At 39.6% G+C, this 25,639-nt stretch overlaps 1 protein-coding gene and 1 long non-coding RNA gene across 7 annotated transcripts; one reads left to right on the forward strand and one right to left on the reverse strand.

The window, feature by feature from the left end:
• On the forward strand, positions 1-9,327 carry LOC103703968 (uncharacterized). 6 transcript variants are annotated; one of them, XR_016398106.1, is made up of 5 exons: positions 1-164; positions 242-305; positions 373-442; positions 7,090-7,682; positions 7,770-9,327. It is a non-coding gene; the product is annotated as an uncharacterized LOC103703968 (long non-coding RNA). The 6 variants fall into 6 exon arrangements; XR_016398110.1 differs by lacking the exon at positions 242-305 and having other exon boundaries at positions 7,090-7,341; positions 7,502-7,682; XR_016398107.1 differs by lacking the exon at positions 242-305 and having other exon boundaries at positions 7,090-7,145; positions 7,255-7,682.
• Positions 1,626-2,621, reverse strand: LOC149751584 (putative 26S proteasome non-ATPase regulatory subunit 3). Its single transcript, XM_089926710.1, has 4 exons — positions 2,529-2,621; positions 2,344-2,454; positions 2,006-2,245; positions 1,626-1,918 (listed from the first exon to the last, which is right to left on the reverse strand). Exons 1-4 carry the CDS (start codon positions 2,559-2,561, stop codon positions 1,751-1,753), a joined length of 552 nt encoding a protein of 183 aa, XP_089782836.1. The 5' UTR covers positions 2,562-2,621; the 3' UTR covers positions 1,626-1,750.
• Positions 9,328-25,639: the final 16,312 nt, after the last annotated feature.

Consider the following 25,639-nt stretch of genomic DNA (forward strand, 5'->3'; position numbering starts at 1 on the left):
TATTTACCTCCCACGCCTCGGTCCTCCTCTTTCACCTCCTCGCGCCTCTCCTCCCCTCCCCCGGCGCGCTGAGCCCGTGCTCGGAGAGAAGAAAAACCTCCACCCACCCTCGTTGGAATCCTTCGAAGCCTCCGAGTCTTTGGAGAGGATCAGAAACAAATATGGTATTTTCCTGTTCTTCTCTCTTCCACTTCATTCTTTTTCTAGGTTTTAGGAATCTCTCTCTCTCTCCCCCTCTCAGATCAGGACGAGGGATTTAATCCTTATTATCGCGTGCGTGCCATCTCTTTCCCATGGATTCCTAGGTTTGCTGCCGATCGATGCTCTCTTCTTCTTCTTCTTGAGTTCTTATATCCTTCGTGTGTGCTGTAGGCGCTTCCGAACCAGAAGACGGTGGATTACCCTAGCTTCAAGCTCCTAATCGTTGGGGACGGTGGGACAGGTGACCCTTCTTTCTTTCTCTTTCCTTTTTATTTATTTTTCTTTATTTTTTCTTCCTCTACTGTCATCTTTTTTCCATTGATCTATTTACGCAATAAAACTTCTTTGTCTTGACTCTTTCTTGATCCTTGGTCTATATGGTAATGTTTCTTCACCCCCTCCGCGGTTGATTGATCGGACAAAAAGGAATTGTCTTTTTAAGAAGCCCCGTAACCTGCTAATATGCAGCAGGGAAGACTGCCTTCGTCAAGAGGCATCTTACCGGGGAATTTGAGAAGAAATACGAATGTAGGTGTATGATATACCAAGAAATATTACTTCTTCTTTATTACTACTAGTACTGTTACTAGTGTTATTATCACTATCGTTTAATTTGGTTGAGTTATTGGCTTCTCTGAAGCTGCTATTGTTGTTGAAGTCCATCCCTGGGATTTCCACGCCAATTGCAGGAAGATCCGGTTCTGCTGCTGGGATACTGCGGGAGAGGAGAAGTTTGGTGGGCTAAGGGATGGATATTAGCGAGTCATTGCTACTGATTAGGGCTGTTAACGAGCCGAGCCGAGCCCGAGCCTGGGAAAGCTCGGCTCGGCTCGTTTCACAGTAGCTCGGGCTCGGGCTCGGGCTCGGGCTCGGTAACGAGCTCTGTATTGGGCTCGGGCTCGGGCTCGCTTGGTAAAGCAAAGGCTCGGGCTCGGGCTCGCTTGTTAAAGCAAAGGCTCGGGCTCGGGCTCGGGCTCGTTTCAATTACGAGCTCCTGAACGAGCCCGAGCTCGGGCTCGGGCTCGGGCTCGGTACGAGCTCGGTGGTCTGTTTCTTGTTTCCTTGAAACAGGCATTCACCATCTGTCACAGAAAATTGAATGACCTTCAGAAGGTTTTTGAGGGAAGTAGGTGATTTCCATCCTGAGAACCTGAGAAGAGTTGCATAGAACTATTAGATCACTGTATGTGCATTTCTAGTTCATTCAAGTTCATTATACAGCTTTACTTGCCCCAAATGGCATTGATTCGGAATATTTGATGTGCAAATATTTGCAAATGAACTCATTAACCTCTCATAGTTCTCAGCTGACAGGCATATATTTTGTCATTCAGATCATATGATAGTTGAATTTTATTTCTTGGTTTTATCTTCTTGATCACTGAAATTTGCATTTGTTGCTTGTTTAACAGAAACCTCACAACTTGAAATTGGAAACATAAGTACATTAACTTATTCTGTTGTTACAGATGACAGTACATTATGAATACTAATATTGACTCGACCAGTTTCAGAATGAAGAAAAGAGGAGCCTCATGATGCTCCTTGCTCACACTAGTAGGCATTGTTGAGGTAGAAATACAAGCCAGCTAGCCCTGCAACTCCAAGCACTATGGCAACAGGTAACGCTTTCCTGAAAGCACAAGTGTTTCAAGAAAGTGCCAGCAAACTTCTCTGCGACGGTCCTAAACAGCTCCAGATCTCCAATTCGCACAGCCTAAGATCAGAATATTAAATTATTAGAACAATAATAATATAAACTAGGACAAATGTTGTGCTATTTGAGTGACAATGACAATCTCACATTTGTAAGCTCAAAATAGGGTGTCAAAGCCTTCTTCATGCCTTTCTGCATAAAAACAGTTTTCTCAGGGATTTCCCCTAGAAGTAAGCGGACTATCACAGCCCACTTGTTGCATTGGATTCGAAAACCCCATGCTCCAGCAGGAGCTTTTCGAGCAGCTTGCAGAAGGCTTTCTTTGGCATCAGTATATTCCAACTGAATGGTCCTGATCTTTCCTAAGTAGAACAGGTAGCGGCAGAACTTTAGGAGAAAAAACCTCAAGGTTAGCATATATATTTGTTTCACAACGAGAATGAAGTCTAAAGGTAATTTCATGGAGTCACAAGCAAAAGTATTGCCTGCTGATTGGAATGTGCTTCGAAACGTGGGGCCTTTGACCTCAGTTTCTCGGCCTGGTCATACAAGTTATAATGAAGGTAATTGCGAAGTAGCAGGTTGAGAAGGGTTTCCTGCATCTCACCGGTATAATTAGCAAGTTTCAGCAGATAAATATATCATAAAATATCTCTGTAAAGCAACAAACCTGACCCAGCTCATCACGCCGTAAGGTGGCCATGCGATGCAAGGCAAGGAGGGGCCTGACAAGACAAGATCACTGTGTGAGAAGAAGCTATAACAATTAAGAAATTAATATGGCCTGAATCTCCGTTTGGGAGCCCCGCAGACTATAAGAAATTAATTAGAAGTCAGGAAATGCATTCTCTCTCCAATTCTAGCCAATTCAATCATGGAAAGAAATGTATAAAGATCATGTTGCTTGCAGTTTACTTTCCTGGATGTATGGAACACCTTCTTATGAAGCAATGAGCTGGTACTTTAAAATGCCATGGGTTGAAAAGAAGAAGACAGCAGGATACTTAGAGAAAAGATCTGAAACCATGCAACAAGACTGATTGCATGGGAAAGGAATGGAGTGTTAAGATCAATCAAGGTGAAGCCAAATTGTTACATGGAGAAGAAAAGGATACAACTCACCAGGGCAGAAATACTTATCTGGAAGCTTCTCAAAGGGTGTTCTATCATTGTATATGTAACTGCACATAATTTAGAAACAAATCACAGTTAAAAGACATCTGAATGCATTAGTACTCAATGCAGTATCAGTAAAATAAAGCTGAGGAGAATGGAGAACCTCGGGGCGGCGGCAGGAGCTTGTTGCAGGGGTGACAGCACTCAACAGCATAGAAATAATTGATGCTTCAGTGAGCATATGATGTAACAAAAGATAAAGAGCATATGATGTAACAGTCAAACAGGGACAGCAGCAAAACAAACAAAATAAAACACAAAACTATACCCAGAATTTGTACATAATTCCTTTCCCAACAAAAGATAAAGAGCATATGATGTAACAAAGGAGAAACGCGAACAACAATCCTGCCACCCAAAATAAACCAGCACAAAACATTAAGCAATGCTGTAGCGTGTAAAGGTATAGACATATATCCTATTTACTCCTGGTTAAAGAAATAAAGAAAGAAAGAGAGTGTAAACTTTATCACCACGCATGCAACAGTAGCAGACTACTTGATAAACACAAAAAGATGAGAGCAGGAAAACAAAATATGCAAATGAAACACAATCTAACATCAAGTTCAGCCAAATAACAAGGGTCATCGGTGGGCTGCAGCATCAGACCGGCCTTCTCCTCAACAAACTAAAAAACATCCCATACAAATCAAGTTCTACAAAAGAGTTCAAGAAGGAGGGGTTCGGAGGAGGAGGGCCGGAGGGGTTCGGAGGAGGAGGAGGGCCGGAGGGGTTCGGTCCGTTCGGAGGAGAAGGAAGGCCGGAGGGGTTCGGAGGAGAAGGAGGGCCGGAGGGGTTCGGAGGAGAAGTCGAGAAGGAGGGGTTCGGAGGAGAAGCCGAGAAGGAGGGCCGGAGGGGTTCGGCGGCGCGGCGTGCGGGCGAAGGGAGGCGGAGCGCGGCGGGGCTGGGGCTGGAAGGGGGTCGTCGCCGGAAGGGCTGGGAGGGCTGGGAGTCGAGTGGGAGACAGGGAGAGGCCGAAATCGGGGGAGGGCTGGGACTTGGGAGAGGCGGCCGAGACTCGAGAGGGAGACGGTCACAGGAGGAGTCGAGGAGACCTGGAGACTAGGGCATGCCATGCATGAGCTGATGAGTGATGAGTGGTGGTGATCACGATCTGGGTCGATGGACGGTGGGGGCTGGTCCGGCTGGAGAGTGGGCTGGCCGGGTGGGCCCATGGCCATGGGAGACCAATCAATCAGCATTCAGCAAATAGCCAAAGGCCCAAGCTCGTTTGGGCTCGTGAGCTGCTCGGGCTCGAGCTCGGGCTCGAGCTCGGATGTAAACGAGCCTCATATTAGGCTCGGGCTCGGGCTCGTTTGACTAACGAGCCGAGCCCGAGCCGGGCTTTTACCGAGCCGAGCCCGAGCAGCTCGGCTCGTTAACAGCCCTACTACTGATCTTGCTTTACTGTTTTATATGTTCTCGTGCTTCCCTCTAGTTTCACTTTAGGTATACTTTGTCTTGTTATTTTTCTCCATACTTGTTGCTGTGAATGTGGTTTTTGTTAGTACTATATTTTTTGCGTGAGTGGGCTGTGCGCCTTTGCCCCCTAGAGTCTGCTTTACTATCAACGTGCTGCATTCTGGTCTATATTGGTTTTTTTCGATAGAATTCATATAGTTTCATAATTTAGATATGGTTATTTGTTGGATGTAGTATCAGAGGTTTTGTGAAATTTGCTGCATCTTGTACACTGAAGTACCTAGTGGTTAAATTTTGCTCTATACTTTTGCAATCTATGGGTCTGATCTGCTTCATTGTCATGAAAAGCACATGTCATATTGTAGCATATTCTGCATTGATCATTTGATCAGATGTCTGCCAGCGAGTATATTCTTTTAGAGTAATTTGATGCATATATTTCATTCTCTATAATACCAGGCACAGAGATTTTCTTATACTTTCAAATATCAATTAATACCTGTAAGTGGTTTGCTGTTGGAAATCTGCTGTTGTTAAAATCTTAATATGAATCAGAATCTATTTTGATGCTGCATTAATTTGTGTGTTTTCATTTGCAAACATAAATCGTTATTCAGTTTTAGGTCTTTGTAGTTTTGCAAAACCAGCAATTTCTTATTGAGAAAATGGATGTCCGGTGTCTACCAGCAGTCATTACTTAGTCAACTGACAGTGGCTTTTGCAACCCATTTGCTACTTCTTGATGCAAAAGGAAAACGTTACTTTGCTGCCGATGATGGAAACAAAGCTGATAGTTTGTAATGTACTGTTCAAACTAACTTACATGGACAGCATTTTGATTAAAATTAAAAAATGCTAGTGCAAGTAAGAAAAATTGAGAAAGGCAAGTGTCATGTACAGCAGCAACCAATAAAAATTAAACCCATTATATCCACAATACAAGTATTACTCTCTCTTCATAGTTATGATAATGTACATGTTTGTCCAGATGAACGTCATTATGTAGTAGTGATTAGTGTTTAATTTCATATTAGAGTGATCTCAACAACTTGTTAAGATCTTCCACATTTAATTAATGCTGTGAATTGTCTTCCTTCTAAAATACACATACACGACTGGTTGACACCTAATTTGGCTAGACAGCCTTGGCCAAGCCCGCTTAAACATTAAGATTTATCTTGCCCTTTCTTTTCCTATATGAGCCCCATATGGGAAATTGGGGAAAGCAGTGAAGGTTACCACCAACCCAGATATGTGTATCCATTTTGAATTTTTTTTTCTTTCCCCTTTTCTTCTTCTTCCTTATTCTTCAAACCAGTCTTCTTCTTCTTCTCCTCTTCCTCTGCTTTTTCTTCCTCCTCTTCTTTTACTGCTGCTTCTTCTTCCTCTGGCCATGCTGCCCCATTTTCTGTTTTCCTCCTTTGTTCTGCTTGATAGCTTTTATTCTTGTGGCCTCCTCTTTTTCCTCCTTTCCATCTTCTTCAAGAGTGTTTGCTGTGTCACTCTGCATTGTTTGGTGCTACTTTCCTGCCCCATAACTCTCATTGTCCTCCTCCTCCTCCTTTCTGGGTGCTGGCTGCTGCAGTGGGAGCAATGCGGTAGTTGCTCTTCTTGTTCTTTTGGATTTTGATCTCTGGAGATAAGTGTGAAAAATTGGTTTAATGATGCCATAATGGTGAAAAAGGAGTTTATATATGCTATATGCACATGCTAATTTATGTGTCATTAAAGGTAGGGAGTCCACCATCTTGCTTCAGTTAGGAAGTTTTACAACCTTGAATTTATCTTATAGTTTACAATTTGAAGTTTAAGATAGTAACTCGTATGTTATTGTATTAGGAGCTCACTTCATCCGACAACCTTTACCTAATTGAATGTTTCATTCTTACAAAGATAATATCAATCATTCACGAATGTTCAAAATGCGAATTTAAACGTGCAGGCTACTTCTAATATCCTTTTGGAACTGTTATTTGCTTGTGCTAATCATCTGCATCCTTCTGCCTGCCCTGCTAATATTATGCACATGGATGCAATAGCAAATGTTTTACTTTCTGGATCTTGCTTCCCACATATCCACAATGTCACAGGATTCTATTATTATGTTAGTAGATGTGAAGAAAACTTGTTTTTACATGCATGCCCTTGTGATTTTAGTATTGAAGAACATCTTTCGTGGTGTGACAGCCTCTTTCGGCATTTTGCATCTGAAACGTTTTCTGCTTCATGGAGAGAGATCCCAATAATCATATGAGAGTAATACCTGCATTGCAATTGCTATTTTTCTGCTTTTGTGCTGCTGAACTAGACGTACATTCTACATAGGGGCTTGACATAAATAACCCGCCATGTACGTGTGTATGTATGCACTTATATTTTTACCGATTTATCTACCTTTCTCTATATTATTATTGTTTATAGATCAAAGTCTTTGAATTTGCTGATAACAATGTAGAATTTATGGGCTTTGTGATCAGTCCTCTGGGAAGCTTTGTAATTTGTGTTGTCAGTCAGTCTTTTAAGTGACTTGCCAATCCTCTCTATGTTTCATTTGTATGTCCAATATCTATTGTGATATTTTGTTTGCCAATCCTCTCTATGCTTCGGAAATGATGCTCGTTTTTCTACTCCAGATAATTTGGATGCTTGGAATACAGCTGTCTCCTTGCCCATGTCATCCAAAGTATCGGTATCTTGTTCATTGTCGAGCCTTTTCATTCTCCTCTATTGGTTTATTGGCTGATCAAGAAAATGACTGCTGCTCTCTACTTCATATGTTGAACTACATCGACTCCCAGGTGTTCTGCTATAGCTGTAACTGGCTATCGTTTCATTAAAGGCATCCATGGCCAGCGTGCAGTTATCATGTTTGATGTCACTGCAAGGTTTACATGCAAAAACGTCCCCACATGGCATAGGGACCTCTGTTAGTTAGCTCTGAAACAATCTGCAACCATTTTTCCATGTTCTGTATTTTCTACTACTACACTTGCCATGATTTTACATTTTTTGTCGTACTTGATTGATATGTCTGGTTGCATTCAGGGTTTGTGAGAATGTTCCTATCGTTCTCTGTGGAAACAAGGTTGGTGTAAAAAAACAGGCAGGTGAAAGCAAATGTGGTTACATTCCACAGGAAGAAGAATCTGCAGTGCTATGAAATTTCTCCTGAGAGCAATTACAATTTTGAGAAGCCTTTTCTGTATCTGGCTAGAAAGCTCGCAGGGTATGGTGGGTCTTATTTTGTTACAGAACTCTGTTTGAGTTGAATCCTTGAAATTGAGTTTGACATATGATAACTTGCCTTCTGTAGGGATGCAAATCGTCATTTTGTCGAGCCGCCAGCCCTCGCACCTCTTGAAGTTCATATCGACCTGGCTGCACAATAACAGTAAGTGAAACAAAAACTTGACAACATTGCTGAGTTACATGAGTCACCTTAGTATCATATAATTTTTTGTTCTTCATTGTTAAAGGTATGGAAAATAAGTAAAGAAATGGTAAGATTGCTCCATCGTGACCTATACATCACGGGTTCAAAATATGAAAATATTTATTGGCATATGGAGGTAAGGCTGTTTACATCTGACCATGCCTAAACCTACAATCATGGAAGCCTCGTGGTGTCCTCCTTTCGGGACTAGCTTATTCCATGGAGTCTTGGCTTTAATTTTATCTTCTGGACCGGTTTATTTCCATGGTTTTATTTTTGTCCTTTCAGATTGGCTCATTTCCATGGATTAGTCATCCAAATACTTATTTTTAAGCTGTGCTGATTTTCTGTATTCCTTGGATTGTTAAATCCTGATGGGCTGCCACAATACGTGGGTAGACATGAGTCAATTTGGGCCCTGGGTGGCCCAAGTAATAGAGCAGTAGCTACTCCGTGGGGTTTGTTGGCAGCCCAGCTCCAACTAGGCCAGGCTTTGCAATCTCAGCGTGTCGTGATTAATGGTACGAGCGAGGACCGATGACTTAGGCGAGGCGACGAGGAGTCATTGATGGGCCCAAAGAGACCGTGGTGGCCATTACCCATCGAGGTTTCTCGGCCCATGCTGGCCTCCTGCATGTCCGCAGAACTATATACATTTGAGGAGTGATTGATGCACACTGGCATCTTCTGAGGGAGACATGAATCCGAGCATTGAAAGCTGGTATCTGAACCTCAGCTACCGCCATGTCGCTTCCATTCATGTGCGGGTCCTTGGGAACAATAGAGAGAGACATGGGATCCTTGCCCACCTAATCTACGTTTACGACTGAGAGACAGGAGAGGGACTGAGAGAAATGATGGGCATTTTGTAGAGCTTAAAGCTGGGCATGGTGTGACTGGTTGCTGTCTGTCCGTGGACGGAGGTGAATTGGATTAGCATTTGCTCCTCTGTAGCAGCCGGTTCCAGTGAACCATGAATGTTAAAAAATAACCTCTTCTTTGGAGCATCTCCAATCATGGCGAAATATAAACTCACGACTTAGGATGAAAGGATGGCATGGGGTTACTTTGCAAACGTGTGTGACTTACCTCAGTTACAGGAATTTTTAATCTAAGGCACCTCAAAGCAATCTTTAGGCTTCGCATGATATTATAAGCTCAATTCCGTCTAAACTTGCTACTTTTAATTAACCTCCAGGTTTTTTATAGCTTATATGTAGCATTTCTTTTGGAGGACTTGGTGGTTATTCCCCACCCTTTAGATTTGAACTTGAGACCTCTCGTCTGCAGAGATGGATATCGACCAGCTGATTCATTAGCTTATGTACTAGCTGACACTTCTGAACTTTAAAACTCTAAAAAGTTATTTTCTTTCGAACCCTACTTGAACGAAAAACATGTTGATGAGATCTATTATGTAAATAGTTTTTACCGATCCCAGATGAGACAAGTCAGGATTTATCCATGTGTCAAAAATGGTTCTTCTGCCTTTTATTGTAGATCAATTCAAAAAAAAAAGAAGATTAAAACAGATGTGTGCCCGAACACACCCAGTCATCTCTGTTAGCAGCGCCTACCTTGGTCGGCCCCACGCTACTCCGGATGTCAGCCCACCAGTTTTGAGTAGACCAATTCAGGAAGTGTGAAAGGGTCTAGAATTGGTTCTGGCTGCTGGAGTTGGAGTGGTAGGTCAATTTTTATAGAGTGATGTTGTGGTACATTAACCTACCATTTTGGACTTCATAATTGGATGCTTCAAATTGGATTATATACCAATAACACAATAACTCTAGCTGAACTTTGGATACGGTTGAAGAGGCTGTAGCTGATCATTTGACGTGTCTCTGGATGCATCTCCTAAATTCACAAGTTTCCAAACATTGAGCTAGCATATTATGTGGCTTGCTTTATTTTGGATGCTCATCGTGCAGCATGTGGTAGATGAATGCTTTGAAGACAGCATTAGCTACTTACGAAAAGGAGCTTGTAATTTTGATGAAATCTTGTAATAAATACATTATCGCTTGGATTGGTCTGCTCTTTAGATCATTAACGAAATTTACCTTCCTAAGTCAGTTAACTAATACTTGCGTGGCGTCATAATCTTTATGCAGTCTGCAATCCGTGAACGCGAGTTTTCCTCGATGAAAATGTTGGATTTTTCAGTGTTTCCAGAAAAGTGCTGCTAAACCCACATGCATCTGTAGGTGATTTTTTGACATGCCCTGCATCATTCCATCACTGTTGCTGTATAGGTTTCACTTTTTTTTTTTAGCTGTTTTGAGAAATTGCCAAGAATGTCTTGCATCCAATCATATGAGGTTTAGGTCCCTGCTGCTGACTTCATAGTTTCTAAATGACCGCTTGAGAGTTTTCATACAATTTATCAGCTCAGCATTTGTGAGCTTCAATCTCTTCTCTCGCTTTGCAGCACGCGTGGGATGCCTGGTCTAATGGTCATAAAAAACCTGGGAGCAAGTCATCTACCAACATAATTAAAGCATAGGTTTCAATTGCACAAGGGACCTGCAAGCTTCCACAAGCAAGCGTAATCAAGAAGAATACTGGGTCTACAACCAAACCCTTAGGTTGTTTTTAAAGGACGTTTTGAGATGACTTATAGAAAGATCAAAACAAGGGATATCAATGCCTGCTTTGACCCGGTGTTTCCACCTCTCACCATGTATATAGCGTGCTTCATGAGCTAAGTAAGATGTTGCCATTAGAGATAATGGCTGAAAGTTGCTAGTACAAAGTTTCTTGACTTAGACCTCTGAATGATATGAGATATGATCAATATGCGTGAGTAATGAAACCTCTCGAAGTACACGGTAGCAGGGATTTGGAAGTTAGGGCTTAAATCTTTCCCTTCATAATTGCCTCCGCAAAATGGTCCAGGGTCATCTATCTTCTTTTTGACGGGGAATGGAGGAAGCGAAATGCTTCCTCCAAATTGGTCTATGGTCATTTGTCAACTTTCAACTATTGGTTGATTGTGATTCTAATCTTTGTGAGTGCGAAGTCTTTCTTATGAAGTATAAGATACGGCATTGCCATTATCTTGGATGTCATCATTATCCTATATCTTCTCCAAGATTGACTGTTTGGATTGCACGCGCAGCCAGGATTAATGAGGCCTATGGACTAGGAACAATAGCTAGGATCAAGACGGCAATCTTGGGTAGCTTTTGCAGGATCGAGGACAGCATCCTTGGAATTGAAAATTAACAGAGTGGGCCATGAATAGATTAGAGGTACTTTTCTTTTGTCCGCTCATATTGGTGTTTGAACACACAGTAGCGTTATTTCACACTGACCACCCTCGATGTAAAAAAAATCTAGTCTTTCTTTAGGAAAGTCTATTAGCATAAAGGCAGAAGAAATGCATCATCCATCACTAAATTCTCAGCAGCTCATGTAATAGATAGTGGATAGGAGGAGGTGCAAGTAATCAGGGCCCAAGTAAACAGAAAGTAGTCTTGGTTGCTTTATCCTCGATCTTGACTGGAAAATTTGCAAATTCTTTGACAACCACGGAAGGAAGAAAGACCTTTCAACTACGGGTGCTCAAACAAAATTCTACAAGCATCAACCTCAGCCAACAAGAAGAGCTTGACTAGATACAAAGCAGACTAGAACATGTCTTTCTCTATCTTACCAGTCATGTAATCAAAAGGCTGGTTAGCTTACTGGACAATATATGAAGCTTCAAATGAAAAAGGGATGGTGAGAGGACTAGGCTGGTGACGCTTGCCAACCGGCCTTATCTCAGCTAGCTGGCACTTGGTAACTTTTGAGAGGTTCTAGTTTTTGAACCATGATTGATTTTTTTTCAAAAAAAAAGAAGAGAGAGAAGGAACTATGAGATAGATTGTTAGCTTCACCATTGATTCAACTGATTCTCGTAGTCGAGCTTCCTCCAACATAATACCCTAACAGCAAGCGTATGTTTAACCGCATCCATCAAACCTACAACTCTTACGTATAACTCCAGTATCTACGATTTGTTTCGTTACTTCTCCTGTTTCAATTGACCAAGCACAACTCAGGTTAAATTGTATAGCCGTATTGCAGTAAAAGTTATGACAACCAACATCCTGGCTGGTCATCCAGACTTCTCCCACACATTCAGGTCACTAAGTCGTCATATCAAAGGCATAAAGTCTTCCAGGAAAGCTGAGCCTCGCAAGTCTCAAGGGAATGAATAGATGGATGCCTTCAGATCTCAGGTCCAGGAGGGGGGAGAAATCCAGAGCTTTGTGGGGACAGGCGACGCCCCACTCGTACCACGCGGATCTCACTTGGGGATCCAGGTTCCTGTGTGTGAAAAGGTGGAGCGGATGGAACGGGGCGATCTTTTTATCGCTGCAGGTTTCAAGGCATGGCCTTTTTGGACACAAGCATGCGGCCGAGTTTTACTGGTAGGTTCCAAAGTAACAAACGCATCGGCCAGAGATTGATTGGCCACCCATTCATTTCAATCCTGTCACATAATATTATCATCATCATTATCATCATTCCGCTGTTCATATTCATCCTTATTCTTTTCAGTACCGGAAAAAATCGCCAAACCGTTTTTTTAATTAAAACATGTATGTTTCTTTTATATCTCTATTTTTTAATAAATTATAAAAAATCTTTCATTATATATAAATTATGCTTACATTTTATAATATAAAAAATTTACGTCTATTTTCTAATATTTATTTTTATTCAATATTTTAACCGAGTCAAGCTATTAACTTTTAATGGAACCTAAATATTTTTTTAGAATTTTTTTTAAAAAAGTTCAAAATAATTTTACTGGTATAACAATCATTAAAAAATAAGAAAAATATATGCATTCTCTTTTTTATTGGTGAATAATTTTATTTTTTTATAAAAAATGATCTATTAATGATATTAATTTAATTGGATATAAATATAGATTTTATAAATTAATGTAGGTAAGTGTAGCAAATATGAGAATTCTTATATACATATTTTTTAACTTTAGCACGGAGATAATAATAAAAGGTTTTTTTTTAAAATGGGTGGGTAAAATAGCATACCTCGATGTAATTGAGGAATTGTTGATAGTACGAACATTGCTTTTGGAAGAATATCCGGGCGCTGCGGAGAGGTTGTTATCTTTGTACTCCCGGCTCTCCCTTAACAACTGTCATTCTCTTTCCAAGATTGCCCCTGTAGTAACGCTTTCAAACGTTGCCGGCTTTGTAGGGAATAATTGAGGTGCATGGGATGAGGCCAAAAAGGTGGCCAGCCTGCCGCACTGTCAACCGGAGTTCCATCTATGCCCTTCAAAGATCCATAGCAACCGGTTTACGTAAGCTTGAATCACTTGATCGAACAACAGTCATTTTAGCAAAAAAAAAACAATAGTCTGGCCTCCGTTTGGACACCGAATAGTGAACCTAGTGGTAAACAGTCTTAATCGTATATCCACTCTCTAACCAGATGACCATAAGCTAGACTTGCTCGCCATTTTTGTTGGCATTCCATGGATTGGTGGGATAAGTTGTGGGAACAGTAAAAAGTAGAGGGAGAGAGAAGTGTTCCTGTGGTTAATTTCATTTTACCCTCTTTGTAAAGTAAAATCAACCACTTTAGATGGCTTATTGGAGCATTCACCCATTAACATCAACATGACATTACGAGCTCTTGTTTGTCAGGTTAAACTACTAACCCACCCCTAAGCATCATATAACTAGCATGCAAATTAACAAGATCTAAGTATTTCTCATATTGGCCTAGGCTCCCTAGTATTGTCATATAATTTAGACTACTTCAAAATCGATGAATTAGAAAGAGGGAGTGTGAGGGATGAGTGTCTGATCATTCGTTGGGTTTCATTGTGATGAAATTATACTTGATAGGCATCATATTTTATTTATCGGGATTTACTTGATGCTCTATTCCAGTTTGAAAATATGAAATGTGATCATAAATTAAGTTTGTGGTGAAAAGATTTATTAAAAATTGACCTCATATAAAATATATGTAATGGAAAGAGAAGTTTAATGTATATCGTGTTAGTAATAGGGATAAGCTAGAAAGTATTGGTTATAACAATTAATTAGCTTATCTGTTCGATGCTTGACATGATTGTTTATATCATCTTCATTAGGAGAAGAAGGCTAGAAATTTTTAATAACATTGTAAAATTTTTTTGTTGCCCTTAAATTTTGAACCGAGGTCGGAGCACTACTTGACTTGCTCTAAGGTCGGTGAGAATCAAGCTGAATGAGGTGGATGAGATCGAGGTAAGGAAGAACTGGTTGCCGTCGAGGCCTACCTACAGGAAGCCCACTTGCCGAAAAGTTTTTGGCGGAAGACCTTCCGATGCCTAAGTCAGAATAATAGAGCAACAATAAGGAAAGAAGAAAAATTGTAGAGAAAAGTCTCTAAATGAGTTTCTCTAAGGATCTTCAGGCTATCATTTTATATAGGGTAGTATACTGATTTATTATTTGATTTGGCGCGACGTGCCTTAACTATGATAATGGTCGGCTGCATATCAACAACATGGTAATCGCCCCGTGTGACAAGTACGTGGCAGCAATTATGCCGATTATGCATTGACTGCCGTGTTGCTATAACTATTGGTCTTTATTAGTGACTGTTACATTGTTTTTACCAAAGTTATTTACTTTAGTTAGTATTGAGACCAAAAAGATCGGGCTAATCCATCAACATGTCTAATATTTTTTTCAACAATTTTGGGAACACCAATCTCTTGGGAAAGGCATTTGAGAAGTTCCAACGATGAACTGTGTAGTAAAATATTTCATCTTATTTGTTCTAAATGTAATATATGGATATCATATACAAGGGTTGGAGTGCCGCGTAGGTTTCGGCAGGGCGAGCGCGGGTAGGGGTAATTAGGGCAACCAGCTAGGGCTCTTTTTTTTTCTTTTTTTTTTCAGAAAAAACAAAGAAGTGCGGGCTTCCATAGAAGAGCGAGAAGCAGGCGTTTGGACATGAGAGGACAAATTCGTAGCGTGGGCTGGTGACTACCGGCCACTTCCTGAGTTGATGGGAGACTGAGAGACGGGGAGAGAGAGAGAGTGAAAGAAGGAGGCCGTTTTAGGTGTTCGGATGGGAGACATAAAGCGAAAAGGTTTAAATGATTGATGCCACGTGTCCAACCGCGTCTTGACGGGCTGGGCCCCACCTCCTGCCGCATGGCGATGCGTCACACCGTGCTTTTCCGTGGACGTGATTGAGTTGCCGGAGCTTCGCTGGATCCGGGCCGCGTTCCACCGTTCCCTCGAGCCACCGTAACCATACGAAGTACGCCCCCCCGCCGCGGTCCTACATGCGGCCTTCTCAGCCGATCGATCTCTTCTTCTTGCTTTCGGAACTGGACGGCGGGGTGGGATGGGGCACGCTCGGTACGGTCGAATATCTTTGCCATTTAAGGGAAGAAAAGATCGATAAGAGTCTTGGCTCCACCACAGCCGCGAGTGGAGGTGGTTGTGGCGGGGCTCGATCGGGTTGCATGTATCTTTTGTGCCGACGAGAATGATTGTTCTTCTCTTACAATTGGGCAAAGTATTTTAAATTTTTTATTTTGCTGTCCGCACAGCTCTGAAGCAATTATTATCCGATCTAAGAATGCATTTTTAAGGGGAAAAAAAAAAGGAAGCATTCCTTCGCACGAAAGATACCACCCCTCTGTTGGGGTATGCTGAGAGGTTTCGTGGGTGACATTCTTTTGCCTGAAATAGCAATTAAAATGATGGAACATACGGTGGAAGAGAAAGGATGGATTTAGGGGCTAGTGCCTCGAGCCACTAAAACGATCACCATCCTAATGACATCCACCCGTGCAGGCAGAGTAATTTTTTCTTTTTCTTTAATCTATGGTACATATGCGTACGTGTATACAGTATGGTACATATTCGTGTCCATGCAATACCAAAACAATCAACTTATTTATGTTTCCACGAGATTCTAACGAGGAGTCCAGCCTCCTTTATTAACCAAAAAAAAAAAAAAAACTCAGTTTTGTTTGGCATCTCCACCACATTACAGTCATTATTATTATTGTGCATGTGCGAACAAAAGAGATAGTCTCATTGATCCATGATGGCTAAGATTTAGATACATGAACATGTTGATCCTTGCTTTTAGTGGAAGACACGAAGAAAGAAAAGATCTCTCGAGTCTCCAAGGGCCTTTGAGGATTTCAAAAGCATCATCTTATCGTGTTGGGGTTTAAAAAGTGACAAGGCTAGGGCATTTTTGTGACGTTGTGTTGGCTTCTTTTCTCCATTTTCCTTATATGGAAACTTTGTGTGCCACCCTTGCCTAAAAACATATGTCAATATCAAAATTATGCAAATCATTGTACTTCTTTTATTTCTATTTATGTTTATTTCTGCTCTGCTAAATTCTGAGCAGAGGTCGATCACCGCTCGGCTTGCATTGAGGTCGGTGAGAACCGAAGAAAAGTATAGTCCGATGAGACCGAGGTGGATAATAATTGGTCGTCGCCGAGGCCAACCTACAAAAAGTCCACTTGCCGAAAAGTTTCCGGCAAGGGACCCTTCAAGGCTTAAGTCAGAATATTAGAGTAATAGTGTAGAAGGAAGAAAATTTGTAGAGAAGAGTTTTCAAATAAGCTTACCTAAGGATTCTCGGGCTACCCGCATCCATTACCTGATTTAGCGCGACGTGCCTTAACTGTATGGTAACGGTCGGCTACACGTTAACAATATGGTAATCGTCCTGCGTGAGCAACACACGGAGAAAATTACGCCGATCATGCATTAACTGTTGTGTCGTAATAACCGCTAGTCTTTATCACCTCGAGCAAAGTGGCACTCGGTTTTCATCGAGGTTGTTCATCTTGGTTCATATCGAAGTCAAGGAGGTCGGTTCAAGCCAAGGTCAAGATGTCCACTATTTCTCCATCACTTTCTTTTATGATAACTAGCAATTCCAACATGTACAATGCACCTATAAAAAGATCTAAAATTTAAATATATAGATAATAAATATAAAATAAAAAAATATAAATAAAAAGTTATAAACAAGCAATGCATATCTTAAAAATAATAAATAAAAAATATAAAATTTAAGTCCTTGAATTATTTTGTATGTGGATCTAATTGAGACGGGGAGAGAGAAAGTGCAATTGAGAAATAGAAATGAGAAAATGAGGTCCCCAATTGGGAAGTGCAAAGAGATAAAGAGAGTGCATACAAGAAAGAGATAAATTTGCAATTTTTTCCCCTTATGCCTGGTTTAAAATAGGAGACAAAGGATGGCAGAGAGATGTAGAGGGCATGAAAAAAAAACTAAACTGATTGTGGGAGCATCAATATTTTTATTTATTTTAAATCTTAAATAAAGTCCAATAGATCGAGGATGAGGATAAGGGATGGATAGAGTGTTTTTTTTATAAAAAAAAATACTCCTATCAATTTGGGATATCCGGCACAAAACATGTAGATAAGAGATATGGGTGCGGTGCACAGAAGTATATATCTATTTTCCTAATGGTTTTTTTCACAGATATTCTTAAAGAAAGAAATTAAGAGTATATTAGGGTGCAAGAAAACCCCAAAAAATAGAAAAAAAAAAATAAAACTTCTCCATGACCAAAAGTTCCGCAGCCATCTAATTTTAAATTTATCAAGCCTATCACTTTTCTAATGAAACAAACAAACAGGAAACAAGATTTTTCTAGAAAAATAAAATTTTCAGGCACTTTTCAATGCAGTCAAACATGTCATAAAAGCATTCTGCTGAGAAAAGTTAAGAGACAGCATCAAATGTGAAATATATCTACCGTTCAGGGATGTACTCTTTATGGATGAACCTACGAAACTTTTTCTACCAGACAAATTGCCCCTAAGGTCAAACGAGATGAGCTAGTTTGCAAATAGAACTAGATGGCTTACAAAATTAGAATACGGGATTCTGTTGTCTAACACGCTGATTTGAAAAAAATCAAGAACTCCATTGGAATGGGATCTTTGTGCTCAGACGGGGAGTTTTTTCATAACTTCAAAGTGCAAAGGATCATCACCAAACATGATGTAAGATCTAGCCTCGGAATGAGCCGTATTGGATTGAAATCGGTAGGCCCAACTGACTTCAGCTCTTGACCCAAAGCCAGAGCAGAGAAACGAAACAGAAGATCGCGATTGTGATCCTTTGCTTCTGCTTTCTCTCTTTGGTTCAGTAGATAAGCCACAACACCCGTAGCTGCCGTGGATTCCGTGGGCCGTTCGAACTGCCACCAACCATTGGGTTGTGCTCATCCATTGTCGGGATCGCGGATGGATGCAACGACCGAGTGTATCGCCTCTCCCAAAATCTCTTTAAATACCCGAGTTTCCCCACCTCTGGATCCACCGACGAGCATCTCTCCCTTCTTCCTCACCTTCGACAGCCATCATGTCGCCGAATCCGAGCTCTGTCATCCCCAAATTCTCTCCATTTCTCTCTAAATCTCCGACGACCTAGTTTTTCTTCTTCTCTCTATTTCAAGCATCGCCGCCACAAAACCGTCAGAACCAACTGTCTTTGACCGAGCTCTAGTAGCTCCCATCACAAAACCTAGGCTGAGATTCTCTTTCCCTCTCTCTTTCGCTCTCTAGACAGACTCAGGAATCCTAGTATAAGTCTTGCTTTCCTTATTGCTCGGATCGAAGTTGACCCCTACATGGAGGCCCCGAACCGCTCTGGTACTTGGATGGTAGATCAGTCCATTACTTCAGCCCTAGCTAGATCTTTTTGAAATTTGGCTACTATTGTTCTTCACCTGATCAGTTGAATTCTTCTTACTCGGATTGAGCAATGACATTTGACCGACCTGATTTGGGGACATTAGGCTGTTTTCCAATAGTATTTTAATTTTTGACTTCACTTAGCTTTCTGAGATGATAATGAAATTAATGATATTTTAATGATATTAAAATAGGTGCACCTGATCCGTCCAACCAAAGTAAAATTTTTTAAGCGAGAAGAAGTAAGTCACCTAATGCTCAAAGTACATTTTTCAAATTTTTAGGTCAAGCATGTTAATATTATGATAGTAATTATTTTAAAATATGTTATATGCTATATTATGAAATTTGAAAAATGTGACTGGGCAAATTATAAAAAAATTGTTATATATCTATGTATCAACATAGCTATTATCTAGGTCCGCCAATGAAGATTATTCACTGGCTCTATCGACTTGTAATTTGAGTAACTAGTTTCATCACCTCACTATTGGTGATTAGAATAATAGTATTTGGATACTGTACCACTGATGGTTAAGAATAGTGGTATTTAATACTTGTGCATTCCGACCTATGCCATTGAGTTATGTGGTCATAGCATGATGTTGGATTTCTAGTATTAGTTTATTAAAATAATAATATACTTCAAGAAAGAGATATATGCATTATTCGAGAATTGATTTATTTTTCAGTCAACATCTTGCTCTTTAACTAATTATTTGGCATACTTTGACCTCCACTTTGAAGTGTTATATTGCTTACTGAGTTAGTATAGCTCATTAATATACTTTCTCTATTTTTCAGACCTAGATGTATAATTGCTCGAGACTTGGAGAGTGTACTACATCTTTTGAAGATACTTTCAGTTATTGAAGTTCTAGTCAGATTATTTAGACTAGTTAGAATATTTTATTTGATTTAAATAAATAGTTAGCATATGCTAACTTATGTCACTTTGAAACTATTGTAAAAATTATTTAAATAAGTTTTTGATTAAATAAATTTTTAAGAATTATTATTGTTTTGATATGATCTACAGCTTTGCATGCTTGTATGGTCCAGATATATAGCATTTTTTACGCTTTAGATTCGAAAAGTGACACATGAGCCCTTTTCTTTTTTTTTTTTTTTGAAAAAGCAACAAGCATATATAATTATATGTACTCTCCTTCAAAACTGCCGCCTTGGCAACTTTATGTACGTCATGCGTCACGAAGAAAAGAGATGAGATGATACAATAAATTTAAGAAGAGAGGCATGAGCGGACGGAGTGCACGCCTTAGCGGCTTCAAAACTCCAGATCTTGTTTTGAGATCGCAATGTTTAAAGGTAAGCATTCCGGTCGAATTCTTGAATGGTATGTTGGAAAGTCAACTGATTTACTTGAAATTCAAAACGGAGGCTGTCGACAAAGAATAGCTACAGGTCTTATGACTCAAACGTGTGGCTTAAGGATGATATGGAAATTAGTGTCTAAAACATCAAGGGGGAGAATGTTAGAAAACGGGTCTGCTTTACCTACCATCCCCATTGCGTGCAGGATATCATCTACCTACCGAATAATTGGTAGTTATAGCAAATGCAAACCTACTAATCTACAACGACACATTTTGCATGCTAATTCATATAATATCCAACTTCTTTATGCGGACGGGTGCAGATAATTCTTATTCAAAGCTTGGCATTGTAGGGGTGTTGAATGTTGGATGGAGTTGATCTACAGCAATACCTACTCTCTACTATTTGTCTCCAAATTTGGGGCATCTTTATAGGACACCAGCTATTTAATGCAACTTTTTTTTTCTTAGAAGGAATGAGGGAAATATCTCCTTTAATATTATCAGCCTAGTGAAAAGGACGCGGGGACAAATCATTGGAAGGTGCCCGAACTCATGTGTTGCTTGTTCTTTTGGTTAGTTGGAAAAGTAGATGATTTAATTCCTGTACCCGACCACATTTTACACACTACTTTTGATTAGATGAATTAAAGTACACTTATTATTACATTAATTTCAACAGGTTATATCATATGCCCCTAATGAGAGATACTGAAAAATCAAAGTTTCATTTATAGTGGTTGGTCCCAAGAATAAGACACATGAGACCAAATCTTAAACTAACTTTATTTAAAAATACTTAAGAAAAGCAAAGCAATTATTGTAACAATCATTTAGAGAGAGAAATCAGCAATACAAAATACAGCCAAGTAATTTAATGCATTAATTTTACGGTTTCATGTGCTATATACACGTAGGGACGAGATAAAGTTATACTTTTCTTGAATTAATTGAACATAGGGATCCTATGCAGATCACATCGATAATCCGAGCTATTAGACATGATTACCACATCTGAATTACTTAGAGATAAAAAAATCATATTATTTAGAGAACCTTACTCTATATATCAAGTAGTCAAAAATATACATTATTTTATATTATTTAAAATTGTCCAATTTTTTACCACATGATATATAGTCAAAGGATCTCCAAATGACATGATTTTCAGCATGTAAGCAATCTAAAGGTAATAGATCACATCCAACAGCTTAGATAATTGATATAGGATTCTGATTCAAAAAAAAATGTAGCTATATAAGAGTTATACTAGGTGTAACTTGAACTTAATCAATATATATATCTATATATATGTGCCCATGCATGCGTGTGTATGTATGTATATATGTATGTGTATGTATGTATATCTAAATATCTGTATGTGTATGTTTATATACATTTATATCAACATAAATATCGAGATTGCTAATTATGATATCCAGCGCATGAAAACCACTATAAAAAAAAAAATTAATGGTATTGTACCATTTTTTATTTCATCTATAGTTTACGTATATTCAAATCAGCTGAACTTTAATCTATAAATATTTTAAAATATGTAGATCAAGATCAGTAATATGCATTTGCAAATTATGTAGTATACGATATACTTAAGTTCACTAGCTATAATGCCGTCATTTGTATTATGCTCGTTTGATATGTAGATAAAATATCTTTAAAATAAACAATTTTTAGTTTCGATGCATCTTATATATCATTAATAATGTTCAACAGTATCAATTTTTATATTAGTAGCTTTTTTTTGGTACACCGGCTCCTCACACCACACGTATATAAGTACAACCAAAGAAATCAGAAGAAGGAAGCTGGCCCAGCGGGTGGGGAATATTCGCCTGATTCACTCAGAGAAAAACTTTAAAGTGATGTGCCGCATAGGAGGCCACCCAGTCTACAGCTGTGTTGGCCTCCCGGTACATATGAGTGGCCTTAAACGAGCCGCAATCCTCTGCCACCCGTCGTATGTCACAAAGCAAAGAGTGCTCATCCGACTCGGCGAGTCACCCATGGATCCCCTCGATCACTGAGGTCGAGTCATCCTTCTTTTTTTTTTTTTTTTTTTTTTTTTTTAGGTGGACATACTCGGCACCTAGAGCATGCCTCGCGTAGGAGAGACCCTTCCATGCCACTCGTAGCTCCGCACCAATGATAGGGATGTCGTAGATCCGTCAACCGTCAGCCGCCACAAAGCTGGGGTGGTGATCTCTGATGATAAAGCCCACTCCCACTCTCTCGCCTTGCTCATCAGCATTGCCATCAAAATTCATCTTAAGAAAGCAAGAGGATAGTGCACTACTGATAAACTCTGTCACATAAAGCAGAGCTCTTGCCGCCACCGCTCTCTGCTGGGACCATCTGTCTTGAAAGATCCGGACGTTCCTATCTAACCAAATATGATAGGCTAAATAGGCACACCAGACCTCCCACTCTATCATGTCTGGCCTCCTCACCAACGCTCGCAGCCGAATAAGAAAGTCCTCTGACGAAGACCTCCTCCGCCCGACAACGGGAACAAGGCCTGCGCACTGCCAAACTTGATCTGCATGCAATAGCAAAAGAGGGCATGGCAGATGGTCTTCTCCGTCGATAGGCAGACCCCACAAGTGGGGGGCACCCTCAACCCTCTGCTTGCCAACACACCTCCGGTCGGCAGGCACCCCCAAGCCACCTTCCAAAGGAACATGACACTCCGGAGGTGGATACGAAGCCGCCAGATCCAAGCCTCCTCTATTGTTGTTTTTTAGTGCAAGCATTTTATACTATATGCATCGAGTGCATTCTAGCTTATCTCACTTTCTCTCTATATATATTCAAGGTGGCATATAAATTAACTTTCTATAAATGTCTTCCTAAAAACAGGGGAAAACAAAAACCGAGAAAGCTCTCTCCCCCTCCCTTCCATGTCCGAGTCCAAGGTGAGCCCGGAGGACCCCGACCCCGAGCGTTGGGGTTATGGTTGCGCTGTGCGACTCATGGGAGCGCAAGGCCCCGGCCTGCCTGGCTCCATTAGGACACGGGTAGGGGAAGGTGCGCCATCTCCTCTAGCGTGGGCCCCCAACTGGTGGGCCCCTAGAATGGGGAATTGGCAAGGCGTCCTTGGCGGCGGCATATCGGCCCGGTAGTAGCGGAGAAGGCGCATCGCACAGGCATCGTTTCTTGCCATGTGCCCCAATTTACGCGCATCCTTCCAAAACATCCGATCTCTAAAATATTTAATTATATTTTTTTAAAAAAAAATTATAAGATATAATATATAAATAATAGAGTAGATTAATTTAGATTCAAACTGGTATTTCTATAATAACCAAGTTAGAGCAATATATAACTGGTGTTCTAATAGACGTGGACTTGAACTTGTACCCTAAATCAAACTTGTAGAATTGATGTGGATTCAATTTTCTAAAATTTATAGGCTTAAAAGATATACCCAACACCCTATTCATTCCGAAGAACTTTATTGTTTCTAGAAAGATACAAAATAACCAAAACAGACCTCCAATGCACGGTCGATGTGCTGGTACCGGTAGGATCGGAAAAAAAAAGAAGAGAAATTAATATCCCGAGAGCTGTCTCCAAGGGTGAGGCTGCATCTCCTAGTTTGGGTTGACTATGTGTCATGTGAATTCTAATTAGCATCAGAACTTGAAAAGTTCAATGATCCAAACTCCAAATGGTTCCAGGACATGTAGCCAGTCTTGGTTGAGCCTTATGCCATGCAGAAGATTCCAGCAAACCAATTTAGTTCATGATAAACCATCAAGAAAATTGGTCCATGATCCTTAACCTGAGCCTTCTATTTAATTGACTACAACCATCTAGCCTTCTGGTCTTGGCTTCTCAACCTCCATCGGTCTTACCGGCTAATCCTTGTAATATTCTGCTCTCCCTTCAACAAAGACCTCAACTACCTTGGGCACTCTCTTCACATTTCCAAGGACTTTACAAATGCTTTGTGCAATGTTAGTAATCAGTAACCATGCCAACTGAGGAAGTAGATCTTTCTTTATAATTTAATTATGTAGCCAAATTCTTCTAGTTCAAACTAGGGCTGAAAATAGATAGATATTGATCAGTATATATTCATATCCATATTTGTTTTGGTTGATAAATATTAATATGAATACATATATGAATCAAATATGAAAAATCATATCTGTATTTTGTTCTATTTGACATGGATGCAAATCGAGAATTGGTAGTTGAATACAAATACGAATATAAACCTGACAGTTGAACTCTCTAAACCATTAAATCATTGAATCACTGTGGAAGGCAAATTAACTTAAAAATATATTAGTATTGTCACTTATTTTTCTATAAAGTTCATAAGAATTGTATAAAACTAAATAGGATTGCAGAACTAGACATTTAGATACATATTGGACAGTTAACTATCCACATCAACTTCTACTTTTTCTTTTAAAGGATATGAATGCGAATATAGAAGTTAAAATTTGCATTCATATTCAAATAGATTTAGATATTAAATGGATTTAGATGGATATTATTTGATCTATTATCACTCCTAGTTCACAAGCTTTGGAACGGCTTAAACTGGAAACTAAAGGGGAGGTATATTCATGAGGATAATATCCCATATATGGGAAAGATGTTGGAAAATAATGGGCAGGTACGGCAACTGGTGACTTTCAAGTTTCCCGGAAAAAAAAAAAGGCTTGTTAAATAAGGAAACAATTGCTTTTGATTGATGCATTCCGAGTCCAATTTGTTGAAAGGTTTCCTTAGCACCTTGATTTCTAAAAATCTGGATTACTTTATACAGTCCGCTCCTAAATCCAATGCCATGTTAGAAGACCAATCAAAAATATGCTTTCTAATCAATACACCGATAGCTATGCTCATTTCAATTTATAAAATGCTTTTTTTAGAACTAGGATGGTGGATGCCTGATGGAATATCTAAGCGAGGATAGGATCGAATCAGTTTCCACCCTCCAATAATTCATTACATTTATTTTTCTTATGAACTTTTGACCCATGATAAGAAGATTTCAAGGCTGCCAAAATTCAATCATGAATCACATAAATTATTGCATGTATTGGCTACTATTGGTAAAGTTAAATGCAACTAGACTACATAAGTGAAAAATTATTAATTATGTTGATTTAGATTTTTGTCCGAAGGAGTCTACTTTCTACTAATTCTATAAGTGCACTATTTCCCCAAAATGTCTTTCTTTTTTTTTTTAAGAAAATCAATCTCTTTTCTTGCTTTTTCTCCAATTCTTAAGCTATATCCTTGACTTTTTGCCCTACATCCTCAACCTTTCTTTCTTTTTTTCAATAATAGCTGCACTTTACTACCAATATCACTTATACCGATGTCCATATAGCAAATGAAGAATCCTATACAAACTAAGGCTTCAAATAAATATGTACTAGCATATAACTCATAAGATGCATGATTTTTTCTTCCTTTTCTAATTATTCTTGGAATACAATATAGTAATGTAATAAATTATAATAAATAGAATGCTTTTAATAGCCAAATTTCTATTATATATTTATAAATAAATTTTAATGATTACCAAGTAGAAACACACAATATTATCAATACCAGCATTGTTAATACCAACCCAACATGATGTGTAGGTTATTACGATCTATCTAATTGTTCCAACCATTCAATATAA

Source organism: Phoenix dactylifera, chromosome 12, assembly GCF_051530095.1.
Source record: "Phoenix dactylifera cultivar Ajwa chromosome 12, Ajwa_hap1_PhDact_Kaust_v1.1, whole genome shotgun sequence".
In the NCBI taxonomy this organism is placed as follows: Eukaryota; Viridiplantae; Streptophyta; class Magnoliopsida; order Arecales; family Arecaceae; genus Phoenix; species Phoenix dactylifera.

Coding starts and splice junctions, on each gene's coding strand:
- LOC149751584 (XM_089926710.1), bottom strand. CDS start 2,561: ATGGCCACCTTACGGCGTGATGAGCTGGGTCAG. Junction 2,455..2,528: donor GGCGTGATGAGCTGGGTCAG/GTTTGTTGCTTT, acceptor GGTGAGATGCAG/GAAACCCTTCTCAACCTGCT. Junction 1,919..2,005: donor CCTATTTTGAGCTTACAAAT/GTGAGATTGTCA, acceptor TTCTGATCTTAG/GCTGTGCGAATTGGAGATCT.